Here is a 13024-nt window from a genome sequence, read left to right on the forward strand (position 1 = left end):
ATGCCCATCATATCTGTACCATGCCCATCAACTGAATGGCATGTAACTAGAGGAGTGACCATGACCTAGCACACAGGACTGACAAGTCCACAGCTTCTAGGCAAGTCTCACATATACATTCTGCTGTCAATCATAATAATCAATTTAGACAGGTCATAGGGTGCAGCAGAGGTCAAGCTAGTACACGTCCTATCTGTTGGTGCATCTCATCATGATACTTAATTAAACTACTCCAGCATGACATGTTTGTCTAGTTTTACCCATAATAGCTTAGGGTTTATAGAGATGTATTTGTAGACAGAAAAATGATAGGATGATTTTGGTACCTTCATGTATATATTATATTGCAATAAAATATGAGACTTTCAATTCAGTTGTAAAGTTGTGTTTAGAATATGAAGTATACAGATTTGAGATACATATCGTACATGTAAATGAGTTTTTGTTTCATATGAGATTTTGTGATACAATTTTCAGTGTAGGAAGTTTTCATTTTTGCAAGAAGACTTGTCAAGAAAAAATTAGAACTTGCATGAACTCAAAATTTCATAAAACTTTATACAACAAATTTCAGATAATTTTGTCATATAAGTAAGAAAACTTACATTTCGAACCCATCAAAATGCAGAGGGCAAAATGTACCGGAAGATTCAGTTCATGATGTAACATCATTGTCGATATTATGATGTCACAATCTATTTCTGACTCATGACGCAGCCAATGAAAAGCACTCCAAGGTAAAACTAATGACATGTACAAAAAAAATTACATGGGCGAATTCACTGGGTAACAGGCTAACTATGTTATAAAAAAAGGTATTAAAGCTCAATGAAAGAATCAACAAAAAAAGGTATACTGTATTTTATAGAATAAAAGGTGTCCATTTTCTTGAATGCAGATTACTTTCCACACTTCCATATATTGTAAAGAAAACATGTTGCTGAAAGGAAGTAGATCCAGATAACACACATATACAAAATAGTGTTTTTATTTGGCTGATAACTAGAATAAACTCCCAAGATAAACTGCTATATCTAGACTGTTATAAATACAAATAACAGATACAAGAGATGAAGTTTACTGAGTGAGAGATAAAGATGATTATACATGTATCTACCATGGGAGTTGATAGGACTTCTTTATCTCTTACCATTGGGTGGGTACAGTTCAATCATTATCACATGATTTGAATTCAAAAATAAAAACAAGATAAAACAAATAGCTAGCAAGTCTAAAGAATGAAGTTTGAAACTAAAGATGGCTTCTTGATACATGTAGCTATAGATACTGAAAAAGTGCATATATGCTTCTCTTATTTTCTATGTATATAAATATATAATATTAAATTAAAGCTATCATCTTTTAAAAGCATACACTGAATTAACCTTGATCATCTTATACAAACTGTCCAAGTCTGTCTTGGTTTTGTATTGTTTAGCATCCTATCAACAGTTATTTTCCTTTAAAGACAGCTTCCCATGTACATGTGTTTTGGGAGGCTGCAGTATGTTCATGTTTGCCTCCCTGTTATAGCACAGAACTGCTACCGACTTGATAGTGCTACCTGACTGAAGTATACTGCCAGCAGGACACCCCACCCAATCACATTATACTGACAACATGCAGGTGAACCAGTTTTCCCCTCCCAAAATGCTGAGCAATATGAGCAATATAAACATAAGTTACCATTTTTACAGACTCGAGCTGGTATGTCTCAGCCAGGGGACAAAGCTTTCCTCACAGGAGCGAACACTCGACCTAAGTCAAAAAGTGAGGCAGGGGTCCAAGTCTGGTCCTGTGGCCAAGTTGGTACTAAAGTTTGAATTCTAGTGCAAGTCGAAGTTGCTGAGATATTTATCTATTGCATTCTAGGAATTGTATTGAAAGTTTTTCATGATTCTGTCCCAGAGTGCTAAAAGACGCCTTGTAGGGTAGTGTACAGACATTCTACTTTATTAATATAAGTGTTGAAAATAACTATGATCTGATATCATTGTTGAAAAAACCTAAATGTAGGATAGTTTATATTAGATGTAGTGTAAATAAGGTAACAACAATAGGGAGTGAAGGGTGATTTCATTGTCATTTGAGCTGGCTTTATCTGGGCTGTATTTAGACCTACTTATCGAGATAAGGTGTATATATATGGCATTATTTCACTGACAAACCTACAGCCATAAAGGTTTAATTGTATGTAAATGAGCTGTACCAGTATACGTTGACTCGATATATATGTGTGTGTACATTCCAACAGGTAGATGGATAAACAGGTCACGTGTCCCGCAGGCATCTCAAAAGCTTTTAAAGGTTTAGGTCACAATAAATAGTTAAACGTTAACCTCCCATCTATATTCCTGCCATGAACTCTAGTTTCCAGGTAAACATATTCATGAACTGAATAAAAAACATCACTCAAGCATTTGAATTTACTAGTAAGAAATATGGTTGAGGATTGGTTTTGAGATGGTCCCTTAGTTGTACACAGGTAACACACAGAGGAAGTGCTGTTTAGACACAGGGGTCACACCTTCCAATATGGAGTTGTGTTCAGGTAATGTTGTGTTTATTTTCTGCATGTGCTGAATATTTGCATCTAGTATTGATTTCAAGTTGATCAGGTCATTCATTATTCTGTTTTAGCTGTAGTTTAAGATATGTTGGTTGTTACGTATGTATAAGTGACAGGCATTGTTCGTGGAATGTGTCGATCCTTGCCAGGATGTAGATTTAATTCAATAGTTTAAAGGCCATCGCTTGTAGGCTGTTGTAAATCTTGTGTCATATTAACAGAATATGGAAGCCATTTTGTTGGTTGCATTTTAACACATCATTCTGTGCTCTTTTTAGGCTTCCATTAATTCAGTTAGCTGTTGCATATTTCATTTGACATTGTGTATATCTTGTACATGCAGCGTTAGCATACAGGTGGTTTTTGCTAATCTACCTGAAAATACCGCTGTAAATGACTCATACCAGATTTAATTTATCACTATGTCAGGAAAATGTTGTGTTGGAAAAGCAGGAAATTTAAGCAGTGTGAGAAATAAAGCAAGAATAGTCCGATAATCTTTTGAATGTGTTTTACATTTGCAATTGAGGCTGCTTGCAGGTTGTCGTATAATATGAGGAACAAACTGTTATGTACACTGACACAGCAACCTCTCTAAACTGTGATTACCTGGAATAATAATGTTTTTCCATTACCTAGATATAATCTTCATGTAATGAATGTTATTTGTAAAGGTCTGGTTTGCAGAGTTTGCTATAGTGTACAATTTTAACAAGTAACATGTACTGTTCAAGTAAAACATGTTATATATAACCTGCATTATTGAACATATAGTTGAAATTTTACAAGCTGAAGCTATGTGGTAGACTAGATCTAGATGCATTGATTTTACTAAACTAATTTCAGCACATATATACTTATTTGACTTAATTCAGTTAGTTTCTCGTCTTGAAATCCAGCATATATTTTCCAAAGTCCTCCTTCATTTTACTCCATTTGCTGTTCATGTGTCATATATCCTAGTAAATTTTTGTTTGAAAATTATTTGGTATATTTGACTGAATCAGTGGTCCAAATATCCATTTCTGTTTATGCAGTCATTGATTATGTATGTAAAGAATTTAACTTGATTGTACATGCAGTCATATTGGATAATAAAGTAAGAAATGCCTTTGGTCTTTTGGATGCAATATTTAATTCATCACATTACTTAAAAAAAGTGTTAAACTCTTCGACTTGTTTATTCTAATGCTGGCAAGTTTTTATTTAGACTATATTTTTCATCACAGAGACAGTCATGTTACATCTATTAATTATAAGGACATTACAGTGTTATTTCACATGTGCATGACATAGCAGCATTTAACAATACCGCATACAGTATTGATACTTATTATCTGTAATGGATTAATGAAAAAAAATATGTAAAAATTGTAAAAAATCATTGCATAATATGAAGACCACCACAACGTAATTTCCTCCTATTTCTGTTAACAGTATTAGTATGAGAACTGCCGACTCATCCCTAGGAACATCTTCAGACCAGTCACTAGGAGGGAGCCTGGTGGATTCGCAGACTATATCCACATCTGTGGAACAGGTTTCTACGGCCACAGACAGTGGATCCACAGAGCCTAACAGTGAATTTGAAGATTTTATAGACCTGAGTGTTACCAATAAAAACTTTGAGGTGAAGGCACAGCAGTCGCTATTCGCCCACCAGACGACGGATGACTTACTGAACCTCAACACTAACAGTATTGACACTAGCCTGGATAATATCAGCTCTGACTCCCATCCTAAGCCTATAATTGCCTTTGAAGACAATGCAGCCCGGAGACAGGAAGTTACAGGTAATGATGCCAAAAGGTCATATGTTAAACTATACAGCATTATTGGTGAGAAGGTGGTAATTTAGGACACTGGTGGAAAGTACGTCATACATAGGTTAGACTGTCAGGACACTGATGAAAGGTCATACATAGGTTAGACTGTCTGGACACTGGTGAAAGGTCAAACATAGGTTAGACTGTCAGGACACTGGTGAAAGGTCATACATAGGTTAGACTGTCAGGACACTGGTGGAAGGTCATACATAGGTTAGACTGTCGGGACACTGGTGAAAGGCCATACATAGGTTAGACTGTCAGGACACTGGTGAGAGGTACGTCATACATAGGTTAGACTGTCGGGACACCGATGAAAGGTACGTCATACATAGGTTAGACTGTCGGGACACCGGTGAAAGGTCATACATAGGTTAGACTGTCAGGACACTGGTGGAAGGTCATACATAGGTTAGACTGTCGGGACACTGGTGAGAGGTACGTCATACATAGGTTAGACTGTCGGGACACTGGTGGAAGGTCATACATAGGTTAGACTGTCGGGACACTGGTGAAAGGTACGTTATACATAGGTTAGACTGTCGGGACACCGATGAAAGGTACGTCATACATAGGTTAGACTGTCGGGACACTGGTGAAAGGTACATCATACAAAGGTTAGACTGTCGGGACACTGGTGAAAGGTACGTCATACATAGGTTAGACTGTCGGGACACCGGTGAAAGGTCATACATAGGTTAGACTGTCAGGACACTGGTGGAAGGTCATACATAGGTTAGACTGTCGGACCTGGTGAGAGGTAGTCATACATAGGTTAGACTGGTCAGGACACTGGTGGAAGGTCATACATAGGTTAGACTGTCGGGACACTGGTGAGAGGTACGTCATACATAGGTTAGACTGTCGGGACACTGGTGGAAGGTCATACATAGGTTAGACTGTCGGGACACTGGTGAGAGGTACGTCATACATAGGTTAGACTGTCAGGACACTGGTGGAAGGTCATACATAGGTTAGACTGTCGGGACACTGGTGAAAGGTCATACATAGGTTAGACTGTCGGGACACTGGTGGAAGGTACGTCATACATAGGTTAGACTGTCGGGACACTGATGGAAGCTAGGTCATACATAGGTTAGACTGTCGGGACACTGGTGAAAGGTCATACATAGGTTAGACTGTCGGGACACCGGTGAAAGGTCATACATAGGTTAGACTGTCAGTACACTGGTGGAAGGTCATACATAGGTTAGACTGTCGGGACACTGATGGAAGGTCATACATAGGTTAGACTGTCGGGACACTGGTGAGAGGTACGTCATACATAGGTTAGACTGTCGGGACACTGGTGGAAGGTCATACATAGGTTAGACTGTCGGGACACTGGTGAGAGGTACGTCATACATAGGTTAGACTGTCAGGACACTGGTGGAAGGTCATACATAGGTTAGACTGTCAGGACACTGGTGAGAGGTACGTCATACATAGGTTAGACTGTCGGGACACTGGTGAAAGGTCATACATAGGTTAGACTGTCAGGACACTGGTGGAAGGTCATACATAGGTTAGACTGTCAGGACACTGGTGGAAGGTCATACATAGGTTAGACTGTCGGGACACTGGTGAGAGGTACGTCATACATAGGTTAGACTGTCGGGACACTGGTGAAAGGTCATACATAGGTTAGACTGTCGGGACACTGGTGAAAGGCCATACATAGGTTAGACTGTCGGGACACTGGTGAGAGGTACGTCATACATAGGTTAGACTGTCAGGACACTGGTGAAAGGTCATACATAGGTTAGACTGTCGGGACACTGATGGAAGGTCATACATAGGTTAGACTGTCGGGACACTGGTGAGAGGTACGTCATACATAGGTTAGACTGTCGGGACACTGGTGAGAGGTATGTCATACATAGGTTAGACTGTCGGGACACTGGTGGAAGGTCATACATAGGTTAGACTGTCGGGACACTGGTGAGAGGTACGTCATACATAGGTTAGACTGTCAGGACACTGGTGGAAGGTCATACATAGGTTAGACTGTCAGGACACTGGTGAGAGGTACGTCATACATAGGTTAGACTGTCAGGACACTGGTGGAAGGTCATACATAGGTTAGACTGTCAGGACACTGGTGGAAGGTCATACATAGGTTAGACTGTCGGGACACTGGTGAAAGGTCATACATAGGTTAGACTGTCGGGACACTGGTGGAAGGTCATACATAGGTTAGACTGTCAGGACACTGGTGAGAGGTACGTCATACATAGGTTAGACTGTCAGGACACTGGTGGAAGGTCATACATAGGTTAGACTGTCGGGACACTGGTGAAGGTCATACATAGGTTAGACTGTCGGGACACTGATGGAAGGTCATACATAGGTTAGACTGTCGGGACACTGGTGAAAGGTCATACATAGGTTAGACTGTCGGGACACTGGTGGAAGGTCATACATAGGTTAGACTGTCGGGACACTGGTGGAAGGTCATACATAGGTTAGACTGTCGGGACACTGGTGAAGGTCATACATAGGTTAGACTGTCGGGACACTGGTGGAAGGTCATACATAGGTTAGACTGTCGGGACACTGATGGAAGGTCATACATAGGTTAGACTGTCGGGACACTGGTGGAAGGTCATACATAGGTTAGACTGTCGGGACACTGGTGGAAGGTCATACATAGGTTAGACTGTCGGGACACTGGTGAAAGGTCATACATAGGTTAGACTGTCGGGACACTGGTGAAAGGTCATACATAGGTTAGACTGTCGGGACACTGGTGGAAGGTCATACATAGGTTAGACTGTCGGGACACTGGTGAAAGGTACGTCATACATAGGTTAGACTGTCGGGACACTGATGAAAGGTCATACATAGGTTAGACTGTCGGAACACTGGTGGAAGGTCATACATAGGTTAGACTGTCGGGACACTGGTGAAAGGTCATACATAGGTTAGACTGTCGGGACACTGGTGAAAGGTACGTCATACATAGGTTAGACTGTCAGGACACTGGTGGAAGGTCATACATAGGTTAGACTGTCGGGACACTGGTGAGAGGTACGTCATACATAGGTTAGACTGTCGGGACACTGATGGTAGCTAGGTCATACATAGGTTAGACTGTCGGGACACTGGTGAGAGGTACGTCATACATAGGTTAGACTGTCGGGACACTGGTGAAAGGTACGTCATACATAGGTTAGACTGTCGGGACACTGATGAAAGGTTATACATAGGTTAGACTGTCGGAACACTGGTGGAAGGTCATACATAGGTTAGACTGTCGGGACACTGGTGAAAGGTCATACATAGGTTATACTGTCAGGACACTGGTGGAAGGTCATAGGTTAGACTGTAGGGACACTGGTGGAAGGTCATACATAGGTTAGACTGTCGGAACACTGGTGGAAGGTCATACATAGGTTAGACTGTCAGGACACTGGTGGAAGGTCATAGGTTAGACTGTAGGGACACTGGTGGAAGGTCATACATAGGTTAGACTGTCGGGACACTGGTGGAAGGTCATACATAGGTTAGACTGTCGGGACATTGGTGAAAGGTACGTCATTCATAGGTTAGACTGTCGGGACACTGATGAAAGGTCATACATAGGTTAGACTGTCGGAACACTGGTGGAAGGTCATACATAGGTTAGACTGTCGGGACACTGGTGAAAGGTCATATGTTAAACTATCAACATTATTGGTGAGAAGATGCATGTTAGACTGCCGGGACACTGGTGGAAGGTCATACATAGAATAGACTGTCGGGACACTGGTGGAAGGTCATACATAGGTTAGACTGTCGGGACACTGGTGGAAGGTCATACATAGGTTAGACTGTCAGGACACTGGTGAAAGGTCATAGGTTAGACTGTCGCGACACTGGTGAAAGGTCACACATATGTTAGACTGTAGGGACACTGGTGAAAGGTCATATATTGGTTGATAATCATCATATAGTGACCCAGGTTTCACTTCATTGGAGGTGGCATTCCTGACATCCTATGTATTCATATCGATAGAATCAGGTTTGGTAAGCTAATTATCAATACTTTCCTCACCAACAGAATCAGGTTTGGTAAGCTAATTATCAATACTGTCCTCACCAACAGAGTCAGACTTGAATATGAGGTGAGAGTTTGTAATATCTTGTATTGATTAGCTGTCACACAGGTAAGGCTCAAACAGTTATTGATTTGTGTGTGTGATGCAGTTATGTATTGGATCAAGGATGTGTCACATCTTTACAAATACAAAACGCTACATTGATCAGTACATCTGTTGTTCTCTGAAGATAGACCTGACTTTCTGCTGCCAACAAGCTATCATAGATATATGTCAAAACATTCCAGGAGAATAAAAAGAATGAATGTATTTAAGTTCATATAGTAAATCTACAATTTGTAGAATTTTCTAGATTTGTATGAATTTTCATGTCTCTGCCATCATTACATTTTGTATGATGGTTCAGTTCTCAGTCAAGGGTGATTTTAGGATGCTACTTTTTGCTTGGAGTTTCTTTTTCTTGTCAAACTTTGATATTTGTAGTAAAGTTGTGATTTGAATTTTCAGTACTGTTGTGTTTCTAAAACAAATTGTACCTTTTTATACCAAAATATGCATTCTGATGATTTGGTTTGTATTTAGGAGCATTTGACATGATTTATTTATATAATTTCATAATTTGTCTGGACTACACTTCCAAACATTTTTAACCAATTTACAAAGGAACTTCACAGGCATATAATGATAATATTATTACTATCCTCCAGTTTTAGTCAGCTTTAACACATATCCTTTTCAAATCTCATTTCAGACTTCTTGTCTTGAGGTCTCCTACAACAGTGTAGTGACCAACGGTGTCTCCAAAGACACAGACGATTCCTCACACCAACATGATGCTGCATCTTCGTCTCCAGTCGGTGACAGCAGCAACAATGAACTAGTTGGTGGGCTGGTGGCGCCACCTAGCCCCGTTGAACCACAAAGCTTAGGTGACAGTGATCAGATCATTGTGACAATGCACCAAGCTAAAACCAATGGTGTGGAATCTGAAAACTCTATACATCTGGACAGAAGTCCTGAAGCTAAGTCACAGTTGGATCAAATGTGGCAGCAACTTGAGGTGGCAATGGTGCAAAGCCATGATCATGTCCGTGGACAGCTCCAAGAATTCGGAATTGGTGAAGGAGAAGAAGATTCGGAGTCAGAAGAAGGTCAAATGTGGAGAATTGTTCAGGGTGATTCTCCCTATACTATACAGCTAGTGTGAGGCTGGGGGTGTGGCACTCCCTGTAATGTGGAATATTCTCCTGATAGTACAGAAACAAAAATGAATTTACTGTAAATTATGATTTTAAAATCCATTCTAACTTTTATCCATGGTCCCCAAGGGGCTGGCATCTATCAATGAGGTCAAACAGCCATTCAATTTCAGAGCCTTTTTTTCGGGATGGGCCTAGCATAGCAAGTACAATGAATAAAATGCTGGGCCATCATATAAAGGGTTCCAAAAATGTACACCAATTGCGAGCGTTGTGAAAACCTTGAATTGCAAAAAGTTCATTGCTTTCTATATTTATTCTTGAATCAAAATATTGGGCTTGTTATTCTATGTCCAATTTTTTTTTTTTTTTACAAATTTTTAATGCTCAAAAATGTTATTTATCTCTAATTTAGTTACTCATTGAGAGTCAGCTGGCCTGATAAGATGTCATATATTTAAAAAAAACATATTAGTTCTCAGAATTTTGTTGAGAATACTTTTTCATTTTATTCATATATTGATTAACAATTCTTTGCATGTAATATGAGAAACTTTCTCCTCTCTACATAATAGAAAAATGAAAGTTGCAACTCAAGGGGAACAACTCTAGATACAAGGCATCAATGCTGTATGTCCTGGAATTTTGGTGTGGCTAAATTTATTCAATCATTAAAGATTACTATTAACCAAAGGGATTTATGATTCAGGATTTGTAATATGTACTTAGATATCAGGAAAAATGTCAAATAATCCTTATTCTGTTTAAAATTTTGAAATATTAATTTGAGAGTTTTTGAGCATAAATATTTCATCAGATGCGTCAATCAAAAGTTCAGGACAGTACAGTTCAGCAAGACATCCTTACTTGCAAGGATATCATGGGGATGCCAGAACACCCAATCTCTTTCCTCCGATGTTTGCCTTGTTTTATATGTCTCAAGGGAAGCATCACCTGGGGATGAAGAGAAACATCTTTTAACAACACAAAGGGAGAACCCCATAATAGAGGTTATACAAATTACATTTCAACTCTGGGAAAGGAGAGAGTTATGGATGAACTTTATAAGTTTAAAGCTCTGAATTGTAAGGAAAACATGCAGTTGAATAATGCTGAAGATAAGTAACTCTTAAATTCATTGATATGTTTGAATAAAGAACATGTACATGTGCATCTTAGTATCTAGATTCGAAAATATGATCATATAATGGCATATTTTAATATTTATCTTAGTGAAAGTGCAGGAATATGAAGAAAATTCTGGAAACTGTGTTCTCACTTCAAAGCTGCCACATTAGATCTGCTGTGAAATACGAGTATGAAAAAATTGTGATAAAGCTTTAGTGAACTAACTGTGAAAAGCCTGTCCAGCAATAGTTGTACATGTAGTTGATGTGTGTAAATGCTTTGAATGAAGTAAAAATGTGATGATGTTAAATGCATTCTACAGAATAGAACAAAATGGAATAGATATCTTGCATCATATGCATATGTTCATAAACATAAGTTACTATAATTAATTTTATTATTAAAATGTATTTATATAAATTATGTGTATACTGCATTTATGAATTAAATACATTGAGAAGATTAGTGCATGAGTTTGTATATTGGCGCTGCAGTACATATTGTCGTTATTGTTGGACATGTAAAGGCATTAACATTACTTGGTCAATTGTACATCTAGTCCAACTATTCACCCAAATTGATGTGCCAGTGACATGCATGGAAGATAAGTTAATATTGTGGCTTTAGTGTTCTCTAATGATTTCAGATATAATAAAATCATTTTACAATGCCAGTGCTTTTTTCCCAATGAGAAAATAGTGTTCTATGAAGTGAATATCTTTTTTACATTTGTTAAAATGTTAATGTGTGGGAACCAGTGTTGTGAATTAACAGGAAAAAAGGAAATTATTTTACACTTTTGCACTGCATATTTTATGTTGTTATTAAATCAATGTTATTCAAACAAATGCTTTTTTCCCTTCAATTTTCCACTTGCCAATTTTTTTTATAAGGGCATGATGTTATGGTTTAAAATATGAATTAGGACTGATAACACACGTGAATACAGTGTTGTGTGCTGGAAATGTGATAGGTGATATGTAAATAGCTTTGTTGTATGAAGCTACACATGTGATATGCTAAATTAAATCTTCATTCCATTGTCCGTGCTTTGCCTGTCCAAAATATAAAATACAAAACCCCAAAAAATATATTAATTTTCTTACCTTGAAGCACCAATTTTGAAAGAAAGTTCAAAAGTTGTAAATAAATTAAGACAGAAATTGATAATAAGGTGGGTTTTTTTTGTTTTTTTTTGTTAGTTTTTTTCAAATGCTTTTGATAACATTTTCATTACCTCAAAGATTTTGTGTCAAATAATTTAAACAAAGTTTTGTATTTTTCACTGTCCTCAAAACATTAATTTTGAGTGACTTAAATTGACTACCTTTAAGTTTGATTATTATTTACGTGAAATTAAAATTGATCACACTCCATGTTTCACTTCAAATCATTGTTTAAATCTAATTAGATAAAATGATTATAATTAACATATGAAACATTTGTTTTTAATCCTCACCATTATTTATTATATCTTTATGAATGATCTGAAGCTTTTAAGAGAACAGGTAACTGGTGGTGTTGTGTTAGAATTAAGGAGAAAGTGATATCACAAATTGGTTATGTAATTTCAACAATTTCATGAGTTGAAGAACACTGTCTTTCATGGAACATAATATTTTGTTGTGACCTAAGCTATATTTAAGATGCTGGTGCTTTATTTCTGTAGAGTTGTCTACCTTTCTTAATCTGGAAAATGATGGTAAATACTTTTCCTTTATCATTTCCATGGAATATTCTCTTAAAATTTTTATCATTTAATTAGATACTCATGAGGTAAATTATAAATTAAACCTTTTTATTATTATTCAGTACTCACATACTTTGTGTTGAGACGAAAAAAATCAAATATATTACTCCTGTTTCCTTAAAAATCAATAAACTAAAATAACCTCACAGAAGATTTATTTTAATAAAAAAAAAAGAAGAGAGAAATCTGTTATCCAGATTTTGTGTCAATCATTTCGTTTCTGTGTGTGGGTGAAAAGTACATTGCATTATACTGTTAATAATTTCAAAAAGTTAAAATTTTGCCTATACATATTACTCCTTCATGTTTCTGTATAGTTACAATGTATAATGGTAACTGGCCGTTATTGGTGATTATTTCTGATTTATCAGAGTCCCGTGGATGTTTGTGAAGGACAAGATGTACCATTACATCCAGTAGGTACTTGACTATTCTGCAAAGCGTCAGTTGTCCAAATGTTTTAATACTATTGATAATACCAATATGGAATAAACATATTGAAAAACATGACA

At 37.7% G+C, this 13024-nt stretch overlaps 1 protein-coding gene across 1 annotated transcript in view; it reads left to right on the forward strand.

The window, feature by feature from the left end:
• LOC117328361 (MAP7 domain-containing protein 1-like) overlaps positions 1-13024 on the forward strand; it is a 60732-nt gene extending 47708 nt beyond the window's left edge. Inside the window, 2 exon segments of the mRNA XM_033885887.1 lie at positions 4007-4362; positions 9187-13024. Of these exon segments, the coding sequence (XP_033741778.1) occupies positions 4007-4362; positions 9187-9200 (370 nt within the window). The 3' untranslated portion in view covers positions 9201-13024.

This window comes from Pecten maximus, chromosome 5, assembly GCF_902652985.1.
Source record: "Pecten maximus chromosome 5, xPecMax1.1, whole genome shotgun sequence".
Lineage (NCBI taxonomy): Eukaryota > Metazoa > Mollusca > Bivalvia > Pectinida > Pectinidae > Pecten > Pecten maximus.